At 31.9% G+C, this 18,324-nt stretch overlaps 1 protein-coding gene across 1 annotated transcript; it reads right to left on the bottom strand.

The window, feature by feature from the left end:
• Nucleotides 1-1,949: 1,949 nt before the first annotated feature.
• On the bottom strand, nucleotides 1,950-18,123 carry LOC143042170 (solute carrier family 49 member 4-like). The gene is made up of 11 exons (XM_076214440.1): nucleotides 17,801-18,123; nucleotides 16,782-16,872; nucleotides 13,291-13,454; nucleotides 9,883-9,928; nucleotides 9,313-9,425; nucleotides 8,826-8,955; nucleotides 7,858-7,966; nucleotides 6,167-6,234; nucleotides 3,974-4,092; nucleotides 2,531-2,713; nucleotides 1,950-2,197 (listed from the first exon to the last, which is right to left on the bottom strand). The coding sequence occupies exons 1-11, from the start codon at nucleotides 18,060-18,062 to the stop codon at nucleotides 2,055-2,057; spliced, it is 1,428 nt and encodes a 475-aa protein (XP_076070555.1). The 5' UTR covers nucleotides 18,063-18,123; the 3' UTR covers nucleotides 1,950-2,054.
• Between the last annotated feature and the right edge of the window lie 201 nt (nucleotides 18,124-18,324).

Here is an 18,324-nt window from a genome sequence, read left to right as displayed (position 1 = left end):
TCTTTAATTTGAGAGTTTTCCTTTAGTTACAAATGTAGCTCCATGTCTGATGGTGAAATAAAAATGAATGTCTCAGAAAGTGGTGAATTAGTTTCCATAAATGACAGATGAATCGGGCCAAGCTTAGTAACGTACAGTAAACAGACTACTGTAACATTGAAGCACTCGTCGAACTGTTTAAAAGATTTGTGTTTATGACCAAAAATTTATATACAACTTCATTTATAAATTAATCTGAATTTCATAGCGCGTCGTCACCATAATGAAAGTTATAAAAAAAAATCTATAACCAGCAGATCTATACTTCTATAAAGAAAGTATTCTTGTACAAAAGGGTATTTATTATCAAATGGTCAACTATAGAATAGATAGTTTACCACAGAAATCGTAAACGGAAGTTTCGACAATTTTAAACAGAAGAGATTTGAAAATGAATTTAACTTTAAATAAACACTGAAATAATTTTAATACCTCGAAGGTGTAAAGAATAAACCAATAATCTCAATCTTTAAAAGTGTCTGCATTGCACTAACCGACGAGTTCATGCTTACAGTAGAAACAGTGGATGTGACTCCAATAAATTCATAATCATTGTAGTCATGAATATTTATCGCTTATATGAAATTGATAAAGATTTTATCGAGGTCGCACCAACTGTTTCTACAGCTAAGATCAGTTACATGTAACATGATTTCGTCGATTCGCACGACGAAGCCATTGTTTATGACAGAACACACATTCTAGATTATGTATTTTTGTTTCCGTCAGTTCGAAAGTATTTGATCATTTCAACTCCTTTGTATTTCATAATATGTGTCATGAACAAAGACATATGTTCGATTGAATAATGATTTCCTCGTAACAAATGATAGAAATTTCGGAGATCCCGTATTTGATCCTTTACCGTTAAAATGAAAATGCCAATGACAGAGGTTGATTATAAAAAATGTTTGACTGTGTTAAAAAAACTTCGACTTAAACAATGAAAACTTACACGTTGGACATGAAATATTTTGTCGATGAAGAAAATTAAATTATGTTACTTTTGAAATAAGTTTGTCGATAACGTACAGTAACTTATTCTGACGGTAAAGAAACGCGAATTCGATCACTACTCTGTTACGGGCTGTATGACAGACATAAACCATCAAAAACCAATGCACTGCAGGCCCGTACAGAATATGTCGGGGTTAAACATGTGAGTGAGCACCGCATTTAATCTAACACAGTGGTGTAACAGCAAAACATAATGCCAATTTCTTGCGTTAACGTTTCATTCCCCGTGTAAATTTCAAGAAATCTGTTTGAAAAAAAACCTTACAGAATCCGAATTATAATATTCTCAAAACAATTGGCTGTGCATCTTAACAATTTCTTGTCTATTGTTGAAGACTGAATAAAGATTCTAGATTTCGTTTGGTTTTCTTTGTCGTTGGGTTGCTTACTTATTGCCATACATTCACATGCATGTAATTTATTATTATGAATAGGAATCACACACTATAATGTGAATCAATTGCATTAACTTTTTTTTTCAAGATAAACATTAATGTAGATATAGGAAGATGAGGTATCAGTGACAATGAGACAACTCTCCATCCAAATAACAATTTATAAAAGTAAACCATTATGGTTCAATGTTACGCCTTCATCAAGGGAGCATGTATGTTCTCAGGTAACAGTTTGAAGAAATGTATATGGAAAGTATGTATAAATGTTTGAAAACTTAGTTGTCATAAGAACCCTACAAAACATGTATACGTATAAGTGTAAATCAAGTCCAGTAATTTATTATTTATTGATATTGAACATGAATTAAAGACAATCAATCGGACGACGTTTTGGCAATACATTACGTCTGATTACAGTATAAAAATATTGGACGTTGATTTGAGAATGTGACGTCAGATTTGGACGTCGATTTAAGGAACGGACGTCGATTTGAGGAATGGACGTCGATTAGAGGCCGGACGTCGATCTGAGTCTTACATATATAATAATAGAACTTTTTAAAAAAATTCCAACAACTGTATGATGTGTTTAAGAATGTATTTCTAATATTTCTTTCTTTCTGTAATTATGCCTTCTTCTGGTTTTTCGTCAATAATTGATCGATTATAGCTATCCTTGAACATGAACATAAGAGGTATGCAGACACATATTACACTTAAAAGGCACCAATTCTCCCAATCTGTTCCTGAAAAAACAAAATTGAGAAATCAAAGTTCAAAGTAATCAACAGTAACTGTATCAGAATAATTTTTCACATTAACGATTTTTAGGATACTTTTACAGATATTTTCTATATGTTTGTTTGTTTTCTAGTAGAAAAAGGTCGACAATCATATGAACAAGGTTTAACTACTGTTTTGAAATATAGTCACTATGACTTCTCTAGTCAGATACTATCCGTTTAGCTATGCAGGATGAATAGATACTCAACTACGTACGTTTAGCAAAATATAGATATTAAATGTTTATGTCTCCGTGGTAAGACTGTGTAAAGAAGGATTATATTTAAATTATTTACCTATACTTGGAATCATCTGCAATAGCAAAAATATAAAACTACCAACATTACACATGGTTGTTAGAAGCACGTTAGTTAGACCTTCTGACACTGGATAACAAACTTCACATGCCATTTCAAAATATAATGGTGACGCTGCTTGTAGGCATATTGTTCCAAGAATTATGGCAACATACAGGGATACTGAAAAATATAGAAGGTAGTAAACTGTTAGAAAAAGGACATTTCCAATCAGAGTTTCAACTTTATATAAACATAACCACGATCGAAATCGACCTTTCATTTTGTCTTAGGGATGTTCGTTCTTCTTGTTTTTTTTAATTTTTTGGCAGAAATTCATAATCCTCTGGTTTACCCATGTAGTGCCATGAAAATATTTTCCCTACTTATTCCTACTTTTCATAATTTTAGGACATATAGTTTAAAAAAACATATTTGAAAATGATATACAATCGTTGTTTTTTTTTAAATTCTTATTTAAAGAAAAAAGGTATCAATGTTAAATGTAAGAAAAGTCTAGAGAGAATTATTTCTTGTTATATTTCCAATGGTTTATCTCGAAAAAACTGACACGGACCCTTCCTTTTTTCTGCATGTTAGTTCCTTCATTGATATGCTATCAATTCAATACAGTATATATAAAGCTTGTTATTTTTATAGTATCAAACGTCTTTAAATATAAACAGAAATCACCTCTTTTAAAATGTATTATTCATATCAGTAAACTGAATTTATTTGTTTATCCGTTTATTGTTTTGTCATCAATCAGGACGTTGGAGTTTACTTTTAAATTGATTCTCATTTTATCAAGTCGTGTCTTTCTTAACCGATAGACAATACGCTATGCTTTTTATCAACAGATATCAATTTTCTTCAAAAATCATCCCCAAATAAAATAGACTCGGGGGAATCGCATTCTAGTTATCTTTATAATATGATCGATAGACCAAATGACAAGTGTAATTACGGGTAAAGTACGATTTTCAACTTGTGTTCCGTTTTGAAGACTATGTGTAGCTTTAAGATGAAGAGAGCAATTAAGCGCTGTAACTTAGCTTTTGTTGTGGCAAGTGTGTGTAGGGATTTGTAAAACATTCGTTTTAATTTATTATTATTAGATAATTGTTTTCCTTTCTGAAACAGGCTTTTTGGTTTTCTTGTAATTTCTGAACAAATTCAATACTTGTGACAATGGGAAAAAAAACCTGCTCATTGCCATATTCATGATAAAGGTATTCGATCACAAATATTCGCATATCGATTAGACCTAACATAATCTGATTGCTGTTATATTCTTCTGGTTATCCGGACATTACATCAGCATATCGATGAAGTATCCAATGTATTAACTTAAAAGAAAGGCTTTTTGATGAATATAGTAATTGTTTAATTGACTAAAAAGGAAGAAGCATGTTGAAAACATGCAATTAATTTGATTTTTACCTGTCGAATTCGGAAGGATGTCGTTGACTAGAAGTGTGAACCATAAAAATCCGATAAAACTTCCAATATAAATACAGATGAGGAACATGCGCAAATGTTTGTTGAAAATATCAGCGAATCTATAAAATGAATTGAAATTTAGAACTACAGAAATACACATATATAAATGATTTTCGTCTTTCATTTGATATTCATCTGTGAAATTTTAAATGTTTTAAACGTCCTTATGGCTTCACCTTTCATGAAAGTTTGAATGTTATCCTAGTTAATTAATTTTGCGCTAATCGACTTCATTGAACCGGTTAAGAGAGAAAGTGTTCCAACTGAAATATTTTGATTTGCCAGTGGCAATCCAAATTTCCAAGATTTTATTCCGGACTGCCTGTATTACAGGACCTACCTATTGTATGCATTGTTAATAAGTTCTCTTGAACATAAATACAATATTGCCACTGAAAGTTTAGCAACTAAATAAATCATGACAATGAGAACGTAACAAAATCTCTCATAGCGTAATTTTATTGGTAAATAACAATATATTTTTTTTCACCACAGCGCGTACATAAAATATCGCACGTCAATTCCTCTGTCTGTCCTTCCGGTCCTTCGGGTTAATTACATTTTTCAAGTGAACAATTCTTGCCAACTTTTTATAAAACTGATATCGTATGGATACGTTCGAAAATCAGTGCATATCAAATATTCTTTAAAAGAGTTATGCCATTTGGAAACATTGATTATATTGGAAATTGCATTGTATTTGCTGCCATTCCGTCATTTCTCTAATATATTTACAAAAATATAAAGAACAAAATAAACAGCTGCGCTACGAGCGCATGATACGCCCGTCGTGTAATGAAAAAAACATTATACATGTTTTTAAAATAACACGGGGGTTGTACAGGAAGTCATGCTAAGTATATCTTGACTCATTCATTATTCTTGCTCAATAGTAAGTTTGTTTATCACAACATGTTTTATATGATCCCCAAATTGAAGCTCAATAAAATTCAAGAACTCAAAAATGAATTAAAGAGTATACAGATCTTAAGAATAATTTAACTAAAAAGTATGTGAAGTTTTATGCTATAATTATAAATAGTTTCTGAGATACTGCGCGACATGTAAAAACCCCACTTTTTGTCATGAACTCAATAACTTTAAAATCAAATTTTGAATCATCCTCAAAAAGTATATACAGATCTTCAGATTAATATAACTAAGACGTGTGAAAATTTTAAGCAATAGTCATAAATCGTTTTTGAGTTACAGCGCGAACTGTGGAAAAAAATCTGTTATAGTTACAAAGTCTTGTTCCTCAAAAAGTTCACCAAAAATTAAACAGATTGTTTGACCATCATGACTGAAAAAACAACCATGTTCAGTTTAATGAAATTTGGTTATATGCTGTTCCATGTTTACGACGGACATTAGTGTACCATAATACGTCCCGTAAAAATATATACGGGTGTATAAACATATTTTAGCTATTGCCTTTTGTTAGATTAAGTAAGTGCAACGTTGAGGAAATAAGAACTTTATTCTTTTATATTAGCGGTGTGTACCTACATTTTCGGTTTTAGTTTTAAAATATCATTTCCTGTGCTGCAATAAAATGTCATGGATGATGAATGATAATAAAAATGAGAATTGACATGCATGATATTAGTAACACCAAAAGGGTCAGTCGTCTTGAAATTGCCCACTTTACATTATGTCATTGAAGATCTCAAAGAAACAGTAATTTGTTTTATTTCTTATGATGTTATTAGACTGTTATCCTGTTAGAATCAAATGCACTATTATTAATGGCGTAGAAGTTAGCATGCGGGAGAAACAGAAATTGGAGCATAGAAATTCCACATTACGTTTCTTATTACGGAAAATTACACGCATTACGTCCCGCAAAAAGTGACGTTTTGCGGGAATTCAAACGCTTAACGTCGTGCCAAGAGTAACTCCCTTGAAACTGTATCGGATGCCCTTAACTGTTTTCTGCCCTTTGGCCAGGTTGTCGTCTCATTGACACATTCCCCATTTCTAATTTTAAACCTTACATTTTAGAAGAAAGTTGAATTTTCGACAAATTCTTTGAAGATCGTTTGTGGACCTATATACATATATATCAAATAAATACTGATTTAATAGTTCTTCTACACAAATTTGAAAACGAAAATTCATTGCTTTATTTACCTCGATATTATAACACTGGAGAAACATCCAGCTATTATAGATGAAAATCCCAACCACCCAGCTTCTTCCTGCAAATACAATGTACATATACAAAAGTTAAAGTTATTCACTTTATTTGCCATTACTATTCAAAACATTGTTTTGCAGGTATCAATCTGGATTACAACTGTAATGTTCTTATTTTATCTTACATTATAAGTAGATAGTCGGGTATCAGGGTTGATGGTTCTAAATGTGAAAGATTTATTTTTCGTCAGCTTTAAATAAAAAGAAACGAAAAGCCTTTCGTTCAAATTCTGTTCGACATAATAATATCAAAATGTTTGTGTATTCAATCCACAAGGGTTTATATGGCACACACTTTTTTGGAGAAAATATGCTCATCCTCTGTAATTTTATAATATAAAAAAGAACTATTTGTACAGTAATAAAAGTTGAGTTTTTATTCCACCTCGGAGTTTGAACAAATTCTTCGACAATTAGCCAATATTTTACTGTTCACACCCAAAACATTTTGACAAAAAAAGGTTTCACATATACTAAATGCCAAGTGATAAAATCAAATGTATATATCTAATGTAAAAAGAAAATGTTCCATTATGTAATAGAAACATACTCTACTCAATTGCAAAAATAGTAAAAATCAATACGCTTCACGGTTGGCTTGACCTCTCCTGCTCGACAGTTGAACCCATTCTGATGAGTGCATCTGTTTGACTGTTTTGGATGTAAAAGTACGCAGCAACATATGTTTGAGTAAACACGCCAAGAGAGAGAGAGAAAGTTCCCCGAAAGTATCACCAGCCCAGTAGTTGACTTGAGTTATCATTGATATGTTCATAAGAATAAATTAACTGTTAATTTTTGAAATACTAAGGCTTTTCTACCTCAGGAATAGATTACCTTAACTATATTTGGCAAAACTTTTAGGAATTTTTGGTCCTCAATGCTCTTCAACTTCGTACTTTATTTGGTCTTTTAAACATTTTTTTATTCGAGCGTCACTGATGAGTCTTTTGTAGACGAAACGCGCATCTGACGTAAGCGTAAAATTTTATTCCTGGTATCTATGATGAGTTTTTTTGCAACCACTGGGTCGATGCCACTGCTAGTGGAGATTTATTTCCCCAAGGGTATCACCAGCCAGCAAGAGCATTGAGGACCAAACATTCCTAAAAGTTTTGCCAAATATAGCTAAGGCTATCTATTCCTGAGGTAGAAAAGCCTTAGTATTTCCAAAATTCAAAGTTTTGTAAAGTATACCTTCACTCGTTATAAGATGTTGACCAAGAATTCATTTTTAGTAGGATTAATGAAAACAACATTATCGTCAAATAAGAGTGATTGTCTTATATATCTGAAAATTCCTCGCGGACGTGGTTGTGTGTGTAAACATCCTGCAAACAAACCGACTAGTTTCATAACTAGGTTGGTTTTTTGTTAGCTTAATGCCCAGTGGCAAATATGTTATACATGTTCAGGACGGTAATGACAGGTTAAAGAAGTGATATAACGCCATGAGGGAATTCTAAAACAGGACAACAACATAGACAGAACAATTACAGATAAACATACGACTTTTCTAAAATACTTAAACATATGTTATGTCAGGGTAGAAAGCAGTTTATAATCTACGTTCTATGGAATGGATGTTAGAAATTCACGATCTACATGCTATAATATGTTCTTACCTGACTGAACCCGTGTGCTTTTAAGTTGACATCAAGGACGCCTTGCCAAACATTGAACACGCCTAAAGAGATACTATAGATCAACGATATCAACCAAAACGGTTTTGATCTGAAATATAAAATATGTTAAACTGAGAATGTGTTTACAAAACTAAGAAGCAAATGTAGGGATACATCGACAAAAAGAAGAAAACAAAGTGAACGCAAACAGGCATATCGACGGTTGAAATTCAACAGTAGAATTGGAACTGACCCCAATAGATGGTACAAAATACTAAGTACATGACACCCGCAAACATGTTTAACCCCGTCACATTCTGTATGTGTCTTTCCCAAGTTTTTAGCCTGTAATTTAGTGATGTATCATATTTGTTTTTCATTCATGGGGTTGTACATAAATCAAGTCATTAGTTTTTACGTTTGATTTTGTTTTAATTCGTCATTTCGGGGCCATTTCTAGCTGACTCAAATATATTGGGTTTGCTGATTGCTGAAGTCGTACGGTGACCTATAGTTAACTTTTAATTCATTTTGTATGTACTAGATTGTTGCGACATTGGCAATTATACTCATCTTGTTTTAATAGGTCTAATATAAATGTTAAATAATTATTCACATTCAATAACAGTACTGATTTTGGTAGGTGCAATTATTTTGGAAAATGAAGATTCATATTTATCAACGCCCTTAAAAACAACAGAAACATTAAACATGTTAAACAAATGATCGGATTTATTTCGCATTAAATTGCATTTCTGCCCTCGCGAACAGTATTTTGAGGGGAACTATTTACTTATAATCTAGACGTGAAAGCTAAGATAGTCGAGTTGACCATTTAAATTCAAGTGGGTTTGGTGTAATGCTAAACGTTGATTTTAAACTATGAGAAATTCACAGTTTATATGTTTATTGGGAAGACACTGACCTGACAAAAAAAGACTCAAGTATTTCATTATGCAAAATATTACCTAAAAATGGCTTGTATGCCTGTTTTGAAGGCAATTCGTTTTATACCAGCAGTCTTAGATGGGGGTGATGTCGGTTTTGCAGGAAAATATAATAACATCAGCAAAAATAAAAACACAGCCCAACCACATTCTGCAATGAATAATAAACGTTACACACATTTATATTAATTCCAAACAAATCTAATCAAGATTGGATATTGTATTCATGGAAATAGGTGTAGGGTAAATGTAGTATTTAAGCGTATTAAACAAATTTCAAACAATTCAAGTTTTCTAGAAAGAAAAAAATCAATGATCAGTTGCAGTCGAGACCAATTTAAAAAAAAAACACACACACAAATATACAGCAATGCTTACAATATAGCTAAAAAGTCATGCATATCCAAAATTTTAAGGTACTATTTTTAATATAAAATCTTTAACATGAAGCACACGAACAACGAGTCTGATTTGATGAGAATGGTCGTCAGTACTATTTACCGCTTACCAATGTACATCAAGAGCATTATTTGTCCTCGTTCCGTCTTTCTATTTTCTTCTATTACATCAGAATTATGCATGGTCATATTCATAAGTTCTGTCGTATTGTCTGTTAAATTCCTAGACAAATATCGAACAGATTACTTACATACAATAAAAAGAAATATACAACGCCTTTATCGGGAAAAGAAGGGGTGAACAAAAAAGGGAAGTTGCAAAAAAAATTAATTGCTAGAAAAACTGTATATGATCTACTTTAATGATAACATAACAATTACCGGTAATACTATACTAAGTCTATGACTACAGTATGCGGAACATTCTTTCAAATATATTTCCTTTAAAATTGCATAGACTTTCATCGTTGGAAGTAAATTTGTAACCACGTAAAAACGGATAGATCGACAAATCATTAACTATAACAATTAATACAATACCATGTCTATTTCTTAGTTTAAACAGTATTTATTATATGAAAAATTACAACAATAAGGTATTACAATGTTTTCGTTCTATTTCTTGTCCCGATACTTAAATTAAATATAGCTATTTTGTTGTAAGCATCAAAAAATGATACCTGTTTGCTGTCTCCTTAAAAGACGTGTTTGAAACAATATATGGACCTAAAATAGATATTTATTAACAATCTTATTAGTGCTGTAAAATTGATTACTTACACATAAGTGGAAAAGCATTTTCATGGACACAAATATATTTTTAAATCAAAACTTTATTTACGATTTTGTATATTGGGTTAAAGATTTATGTTTACAATACACTTATCGCAAATAAGTGATTTCAAAATACATTTTGAAATTAAGCATCATGAATTTTTCAAATATTCATAATAAGATTTCATTGATTTCCCAAGTATCAAATTTGAATAGGCATAGAGGATAACATTATTCAATGAATATCAATATTCTAAATAACATCGATTATAATTTTGTTATAAATCTGACCGTTTGATTCTTCTTTTTACTAAATTCAAATTTTGTCACTTCGGGGCCTTTTGTCGCTGATTTTAAGGTTTATGTTTTGTTCATTGTTAAAACAAAACGGTCACCTTTAATTTGCTTAAAATGTTTAAATCAGCGTCATTTGAAACTGTTTGATAGTTGTCCCATTGCCAATCATACCACATTTCTTATATTATAGCTTATTTTACGGAACCTGCTCACAATTTGATGATATTTCATTTTTCATCATTTAATATAGGAGTGTACAAGGCGCAATTCGACAACTTTTAGTGATTAACAGATATATTACATGTAAAACAAATTAAAAGGCCGTACGATCATCTATAGCTGTTAATTTCTGTGTCATTTTGACATGCACTTGTCTCAGAAATAAATTTTCTATATACTTTAAAAGAGGGACGAAATATACCCTAGGGACAGACAAACTCATAAATCGAAAATAAACTGACAACGTCATGGCTAAAAATGAAAAGACAAACAGGCATACAATAGTACACTTGATACAACATGGAAAACTAAAGCATAAACAACACGAACTCCATCAGAAACTACGGGTGATCGTAGGTGTTTCGAAAGGGTAAGCAGATCCTGTTCCACATGTGGCACCCGTCGTGTTGCTTATTTGATAAAAAAAATCCGGTAAATAGTCTTATTTGGTAGGTCAAATTCATGAAGGGATGGGATTGTAGTTACGACGTAAGGAACATATCCGATATCATTTGTGAAACGGTTATTCCATAACAGTCAACCAACTCGTGATGGCGTCCGTAAAATTTACGAAGGGATGATTTCATCTTCATTAATTGGAACTCTTGTTTTAATAGTTTCTTTGTGAGCAGCAACCTTCTATCAAGAAATCATTATAGGAAATGCAAGAACGGGAATATCGTAGTAATTGCGAGATATATACCCCACCCCATATGCAGGTGCTGCTGGAATGTTGCTACTTAGAAATGGAAAGTTTACTATTGGAAAGCTGAAATCATATCTTTTGTCGTAAAGCTTTGTTTTCAACAGCCCCTCATTGTCAATTTCTAGATGTAAGTCAAGATATGAGGCCGACTTAACTGTATCTGTAATATATTTTATCTTTAGTTCGATGGGATAGATGCGTTCAACAGAGTCACCAAATTTAGAATTATTTAGTGAAAGAACATCATCTATATAGCGGAGAGTAGAGTTAAAAGATATTGCTAACTTCTTATCTTTCTTCCTACGAAGTTCCTGTATGAAGTCAGCCTCATAATAATAAAGAAACAAGTCGGCAAGAAGAGTGGCACAATTTGATCATATTGTTATAGTGACGGTCTGTTGGAAAACATGTTCTCCGAACGTAACAAATATGTGATCAATCAAGAAATCAAGAATCTTGATAATGTCAATTTCAGAGAATTTTTTGTTTGGTTCAGAGTGATCCTTGTTTCTGCGTTCGCCATTCTTTTTTATAAAACAAAACAATACCAACTCTTTCAATTTGTCTTTTAGTTTGGAATGTGGAATACTTGTGTAAACAGCCCTAGGCGGTATTGGCTTTGCTCATTGTTGAAGGTAACCTATAGTTGTTAATGTCTGTCATTTTGGTCTCTTGTGGACAGTTGTCTAATTGGCAATCATACCACATCTTCTTTTTTATATAAAGTGTAAAACAGTCAAATGTTTTAATACTATTATAAGATGAAAGAGAGTTAGATTGTACTCTCAAAGATCTGTGGAATTTTTAAGTATCCACATCTGATAAACTCATCATAGATACCAGGATCAAAATTTTATATTTACGCCAGACGCTCGTTTCGTCTAAAAAAAAAGACTCATCAGTGACGCTAGCGCCTGAATTAAAAAATGTTTAAAAAGCCAAATAAAGTACAAAGTTGAAGGGAATTGAGGACCAAAAATTCCTAAAAGTTTTGCCAAATACAGCTAAGGTAATCTATTTCTGAGGTAGAAAAGCCTAAGTTTTTTCAAAAATTAAAAGTTTTGTTAACAGTTAACTTATAATTATGAACATATCAATGATAACTCAAGTCAACACAGAAGTGCTGATTCACGCCACCTCTAGAATAGTCAATTTCACAATGACTTTAAAGTCCGTCTTTGATTGCTGATAAAATAGATGCTAATAATTTAAAAAGAGGTTTCGTGGAGCACTTGGAAGACCCAGCAATATACCGTTGTTTGTTAGAACACTTATGTAGTTTAGGTATCCAATACAGTGATGGAAGATCCAAATCTTCATCTTTGGTGGAAATTCTAAAGGAACATAGAACACACCTATGATTATCCAGGATTTCCTCTTTGGTAAGTGTCATTAGGGTATATGTTGAGATTCCACGTGAATTATCAATACCTAATTCGTTTATCAAGCAGTTAATGTAATGATTGTTACACAAAAAACGATGTTGTTTGGGGCTTTATCTGCGGGGACAACAACATATTTGTCATGGAGGTAGGATAAGTGTTTTGCAACATTTGGGTCTTTAAAGATTGACGTAGCATGGACATTGATAGACCCATTCAGTTTCTTAATTCTGATTTCTATCAACGACCTCACTGCCTTAATCCATTCTAAAAGAGTGTCTACGTCTTCCTTCTCGCGCTAAGCCCATTGCCTGGCATAATCCTCGACTGAATCCATCAAAATTTTAAAGTTGTATTTCCAATTGATGGATTTAGGCTCACGATATTTCGGACCTTTTGATAACACATTTCGTAGGGAAATGTTATTTACGATAGTAATGTATATAGGAAAACAAATTCTGAGACAAGTGCCTGTGGTCATTTGGTCTCTTGTCTCATTTGCAATCATACCACATCCTCTCATACTTAATTATAAAAATATATTATAGCATTGTAACTTTTTGAAGTAAATTAAATGTTAATATCTTTTGTTTTAAATCAAATGAAAACCTAAATCGTTAGAAGACATAACATAAACTAAATCAATTTGTGACACTTAAGATTAGCAAATTTGATAGGCAGATAGAATTTACAAGTTAGTGTCACAATACCTAACAGGAATGATACTGCAACTCCTATGAGGTTCATACAGAATCCGAGACTGGTAGCCGTAGTCCTCTCGTGCAGTGGAAACCAGGTTGCAGAAACAAGAGGTGGCCCACCCATAGCAATCGGTCCAGCCAGTCCATTTAAACATTGGCCTATATTGATAGTCCTTGAAAATAAATTATTTTACATTAATGTGGGTAGGTATGAATAAAATTAAATGTGGAAAGGCAGTCAATATGACCGAGACAAAAAAAACCAAATACACTCAGGTCAAAATACATTCGGTTATTTCTAGTGTTGGTATTCAATTATTAAAAAAAAGCAATATACTTGAAAGAGTCGATATCGATTTAGAATGGGGTTTTATGCACTTACAATAAAAAGAAATTGTGTATTGATTTAGAATAAAACAATAAATTTATCTGCGTTTTTCTAAAACTAGCTAAGCAGTATTACACATGTCAAATCAATTCAAGTTCGTATTTTTAGCACATCCTTAAAGATCAAAAGTACAATTATGCCTTATTTAATAACGTGTTTTACTTTTCCACATAAAAATAAATATATAATACCACGTGTATAAAACAACATTTTTTGTTGATATACACTATAATTTTTTAGTGCATTAAGGTCTGATTTTCATGTAAACACTTCTTCGTAATGAAGCAGAAAAAGTTATCTCGTCTGAAAAACATTATGGCTTCACATTGCATGAATCACGTATGGAACGATCATATATTTTCAAGGAAACGGTAGTGCAACATACATCTGTTCTCGTCTTTTTTAATTAAAAAAACCAACATGATTAAACTTTTATAGATTTTCATCTTATTTTCCCTCTTTTTTTTTAAACTAATCGCCCATGAAGGGTTTTACTTATAGTTATGTCTTTTTTAAGGGCATACGATACAGTTACAGGGGAGGTAATGACGTTGCTAACGTAAAATGTTATTTTCGTAACGTCAAACTGTGACATATCGGGAAAAGATTCATTTTTCGACTGATTTTTATCATTCAAACTGATTTAATTTGAAAACGAGTGCATGGACCCCTATTTTTTAACATGACATTTTGGTTCATTTTGCATGGAGATTATGTGGATCAAATTTTACAAAAACTGTAAATAGTGCATTTTTTTAATTCGAATAAATAAACAGCAAAAAATTACGTTTTTTCTCAATTCATGACCATTTTTAAAATAAATATTTGTTATTTCTGAATAATTACATTAGATGTATGTTTCAATATAATATTTTATTCTGATTGGCTAACTGCACAGCACGTGTTATTCCGTAAGCAGTTGCATTGCTCAATACAACTTTTCATTAATGATAGCATGTGCTCCAACAATTAAGTGCACAGGTGAATTAAATAATAAAATATATAAAATTCGTGTTTTCATGATCATAGCTAAAAAAATGTAATTATAAGTATTGAATGCTTCTTTTTGTAACTTTATTGGGTTGTAAAAGCGTTGACCGTGCGTACATTTTTAGAATGAAGCGCTTCCGCGCTTCATACAAAATGTACTTCGGTTAACGCTTTTACACCCCAATAAATTTACAAAAAGAAGCATTCAATTCTTAAATAAAAAATGAGATACTTATAAAATACAGAAATTACAAATTATTTAACAAAAAACAATTTGTGTTTATCTTTTAAAACAAAAAAAGTTATGGCTTTCTTTCGAAAGGGAAAATACGGCCAAATCAGATTTTTGAGTAAATATACAAAATTTCGACCTTATTTAACTCAAAAAGTAGCACATGAAGGTATATCTTGTATTACATATTTGATTTAATCAGGTAAAAAAATAGCCTATATGCAAATTTTCATCAACTTGTAAATACAGGATCAAAACTGTATTCGAAAGGGAAAATAACGCCACAAATCCGATTTTTGAGCAAATATACAAAATTTCGACCTTATTTAACTCAAAAAGTAGCACATGAAGGTATATTTTGTATTACATATTTGATTTAATCAGATAAAAAATAGCCTATATGCAAATTTTCATCAACTTGTAAATACAGGATCACAAGAGTGCACACGCTGAAATGTCTCGCCTTCTATATTAATCATTGATATTATGTTGATAGTCCTAAGTATAAAGTTAAGCTTTATAACAACTGTCACATAAACTTAACATTAACCAAGATAACTAAACAAAGACCAATGAACCTTGAAAATGAGGTCAAGGTCAGATGAACCATGCCAGGCAGACATGTACAGCTAACAATGCTTCTATACAACATATATAGTTGACCTATTACTAATAGTTTAAGAAAAATAGACCAAAACACAAAAACTTAACACTGTGCAATGAACCGTGAAAATGAGGTCACGGTCAAATAAAACATGCGCGACTGACATAAAGATCATAAAATATTTCCATACACCAAATATAGTTGAACTATAGCATAGAGTATTAGATAAAAAGACCAAAACTCAAAAACTTAACATTGACCACTGAACCATGAAAATGAGGTCAAGGTCACATGACATCTGCCCGCTAGACATGTACACCTTACAATCATTCCATACAACAAATATAGTAGACCTATTGCATATAGTATGAGAAAAACAGACCAAAACACAAAAATTTAACTATAACCATTGAACCATGAAAATGAGGTCAAGGTCAGATGACACCTGCCAGTTGGACATGTACACCTTACAGTCCTTCCATACACTGAATATACTAGCCCTATTGCTTATAGTATCTGAGATATGGACTTGACCACCTAAACTTAACCTTGTTCACTGATCCATGAAATGAGGTCGAGGTCAAGTGAAAACTGTCTGACAGACATGAGGACCTTGCAAGGTACGCACATATGAAATATAGTTATCCTATTACTTACAATAAGAAAGAATTCAACATTACAAAAAATTTGAACTTTTTTTTCAAGTGGTCACTGAACCATGAAAATGAGGTCAAGGACATTGGACATGTGACTGACGGAAACTTCGTAACATGAGGCATCTATATACAAAGTATGAAGCATCCAGGTCTTCCACCTTCTAAAATATAAAGCTTTTAAGAAGTTAGCTAACACCGCCGCCGACGCCAGATCACTATCCCTATGTCGAGCTTTCTGCAACAAAAGTTGCAGTCTCGACAAAGACTGTATCGTATTCCCTTAATTTTTTATGTTTCACATTCAATTTGTAGATTTTCTATAATTTTTTCTTTAATCATGTTAATATAATTTTATATCTTTTGATTTTTTACATTTTATCTATCGACTTATTCCTGTTGCAAGGCAAAATTTCTGTCCCTATCCATTATACCCTCTTTTTACAGTATCGATCAAAATTTCCCCAACCATCATCCCTAATGGCCTCTATTATGACAAAACGTACCTATTGTATTTATTGTGAACTTGTTCTCGTCCTGAATATGCATGAAATATTTGCCACTGGACGTTAAGCAACCAACAATCAATCAATCAATCTAACGACTTCCTATTATTTATTTATCATTTCTTACCATTTGACATATTTGATTTCACTTGTAATACATCGTATTCCAGTTCCTATAACAATCAGAAATGAACAGAGCAGACAGCTAAATCGTAGACCTGAAATAAAAAGGGGTATCTTTACTAGTTTTGTAAGGTACAGCATGTGTATTAATGTGATTTAGAAATCACCTGCACACAGGCACTTATCTCTGAATATTTTTTTCCTATAAACCTACATATATGTTATATCTGTTGAAAAGGGCTCTACTCATCAGATCGATACAAATCAGGACATCTACCAAAACAAAATGTGACAGGGTATTTATTCCTCCCTTACAACAAAAAAGACACATATTATATTGTAAAAGATGAATACCATGTTATTCTAGAATTTAATAGATATAGTGATGCAAGAAAACTATACATTAAGAAATATTATTGGCAATATCCATCCACTTTTAAACTTATACAGTTATCAGTTCACAATGTGAAAGAACTTAATAATTTAGGTAAATTTTTGTTTAATATTGAAAAAAATCGTAATATGTAGTTGTATTAATTATTTATCATATGAATTTATTTTCATTCTCCGCCATATATGTATTGTGTAATTTTTGTGTAATTATTGTATTTATATTTCACTGATGCATTAAAAAAAAATATTGTAAAATTGTATATTCTATAAGCTGTATTGCTTCTGAATAAAGTATTATTATTATTATTATTATTATTATTAAGTGAGTAAGTTTGTTCCATGTTTACCAACCATAAACAATGGATCGTCACATTTGAAGATGGTAGCTTGGGAAGAAGTATTAACCTTGCAATAGTTTAATTGTACTCCTCATAAAAAATTTCAAGGGTTTCTGATGTTGAGTTAGCATTCTCATATCAAGAGGCGTCGGACCAAGAATTTGTATCGTAAGAGATTCCAATCCTTCTTACTATACAAATCTTTGGTCGGACTTAACGTCCGTATTCCAACCGACGTATTATAAAACAAATATATACATTGTTAATAGGAATATAGCTTTGAGTACATTACCTTTATTGTCCACCATCCAGGCCGCCGCAATAGCGCCGACAATGTACGAAATCGGTCCCCAGTTGGCAAAAAGTGCAATATCGGCATCTTTAAGTGAAAATGCATCTTCACTCGAGTCTGCAATGGGACCCCAAGTATTCCATAAACCACCTTGTGTGAAGGCAAACAATGAAAACAAAAGCAACACGTACCATCGTCTTTTGTACACTTTAAGCTTGACGTTCGTCTTCTGATCAGAAATTATTATATGTCCATTTTCCATTTGGAACGGAAGGTGATACTACTGATTACTAAAGAAGTCAGAGTTTATTTGCTGATTCAAAGTTATTCGTTATTATCTATATGATGTGTTTATTATCTTAATAGATATGTTTCAATTCCGTTGTAACTAAACTACAGTTTTATGCAGTCGAGAATAGACAATACTTAAGTTTTAAACAGTTTTGTATATGAAATTAAACTTAATCAGTTGATTCTTACATGAGATCTTGCCCGTTTATGAAAAATTGACTTTAATTTTGCTC

The sequence above is a fragment of the Mytilus galloprovincialis genome, chromosome 8 (genome assembly GCF_965363235.1).
Source record: "Mytilus galloprovincialis chromosome 8, xbMytGall1.hap1.1, whole genome shotgun sequence".
Lineage (NCBI taxonomy): Eukaryota > Metazoa > Mollusca > Bivalvia > Mytilida > Mytilidae > Mytilus > Mytilus galloprovincialis.
Note: the sequence above shows the minus strand (reverse complement) of the source record. Positions and strands in the feature narration are given on the sequence as shown.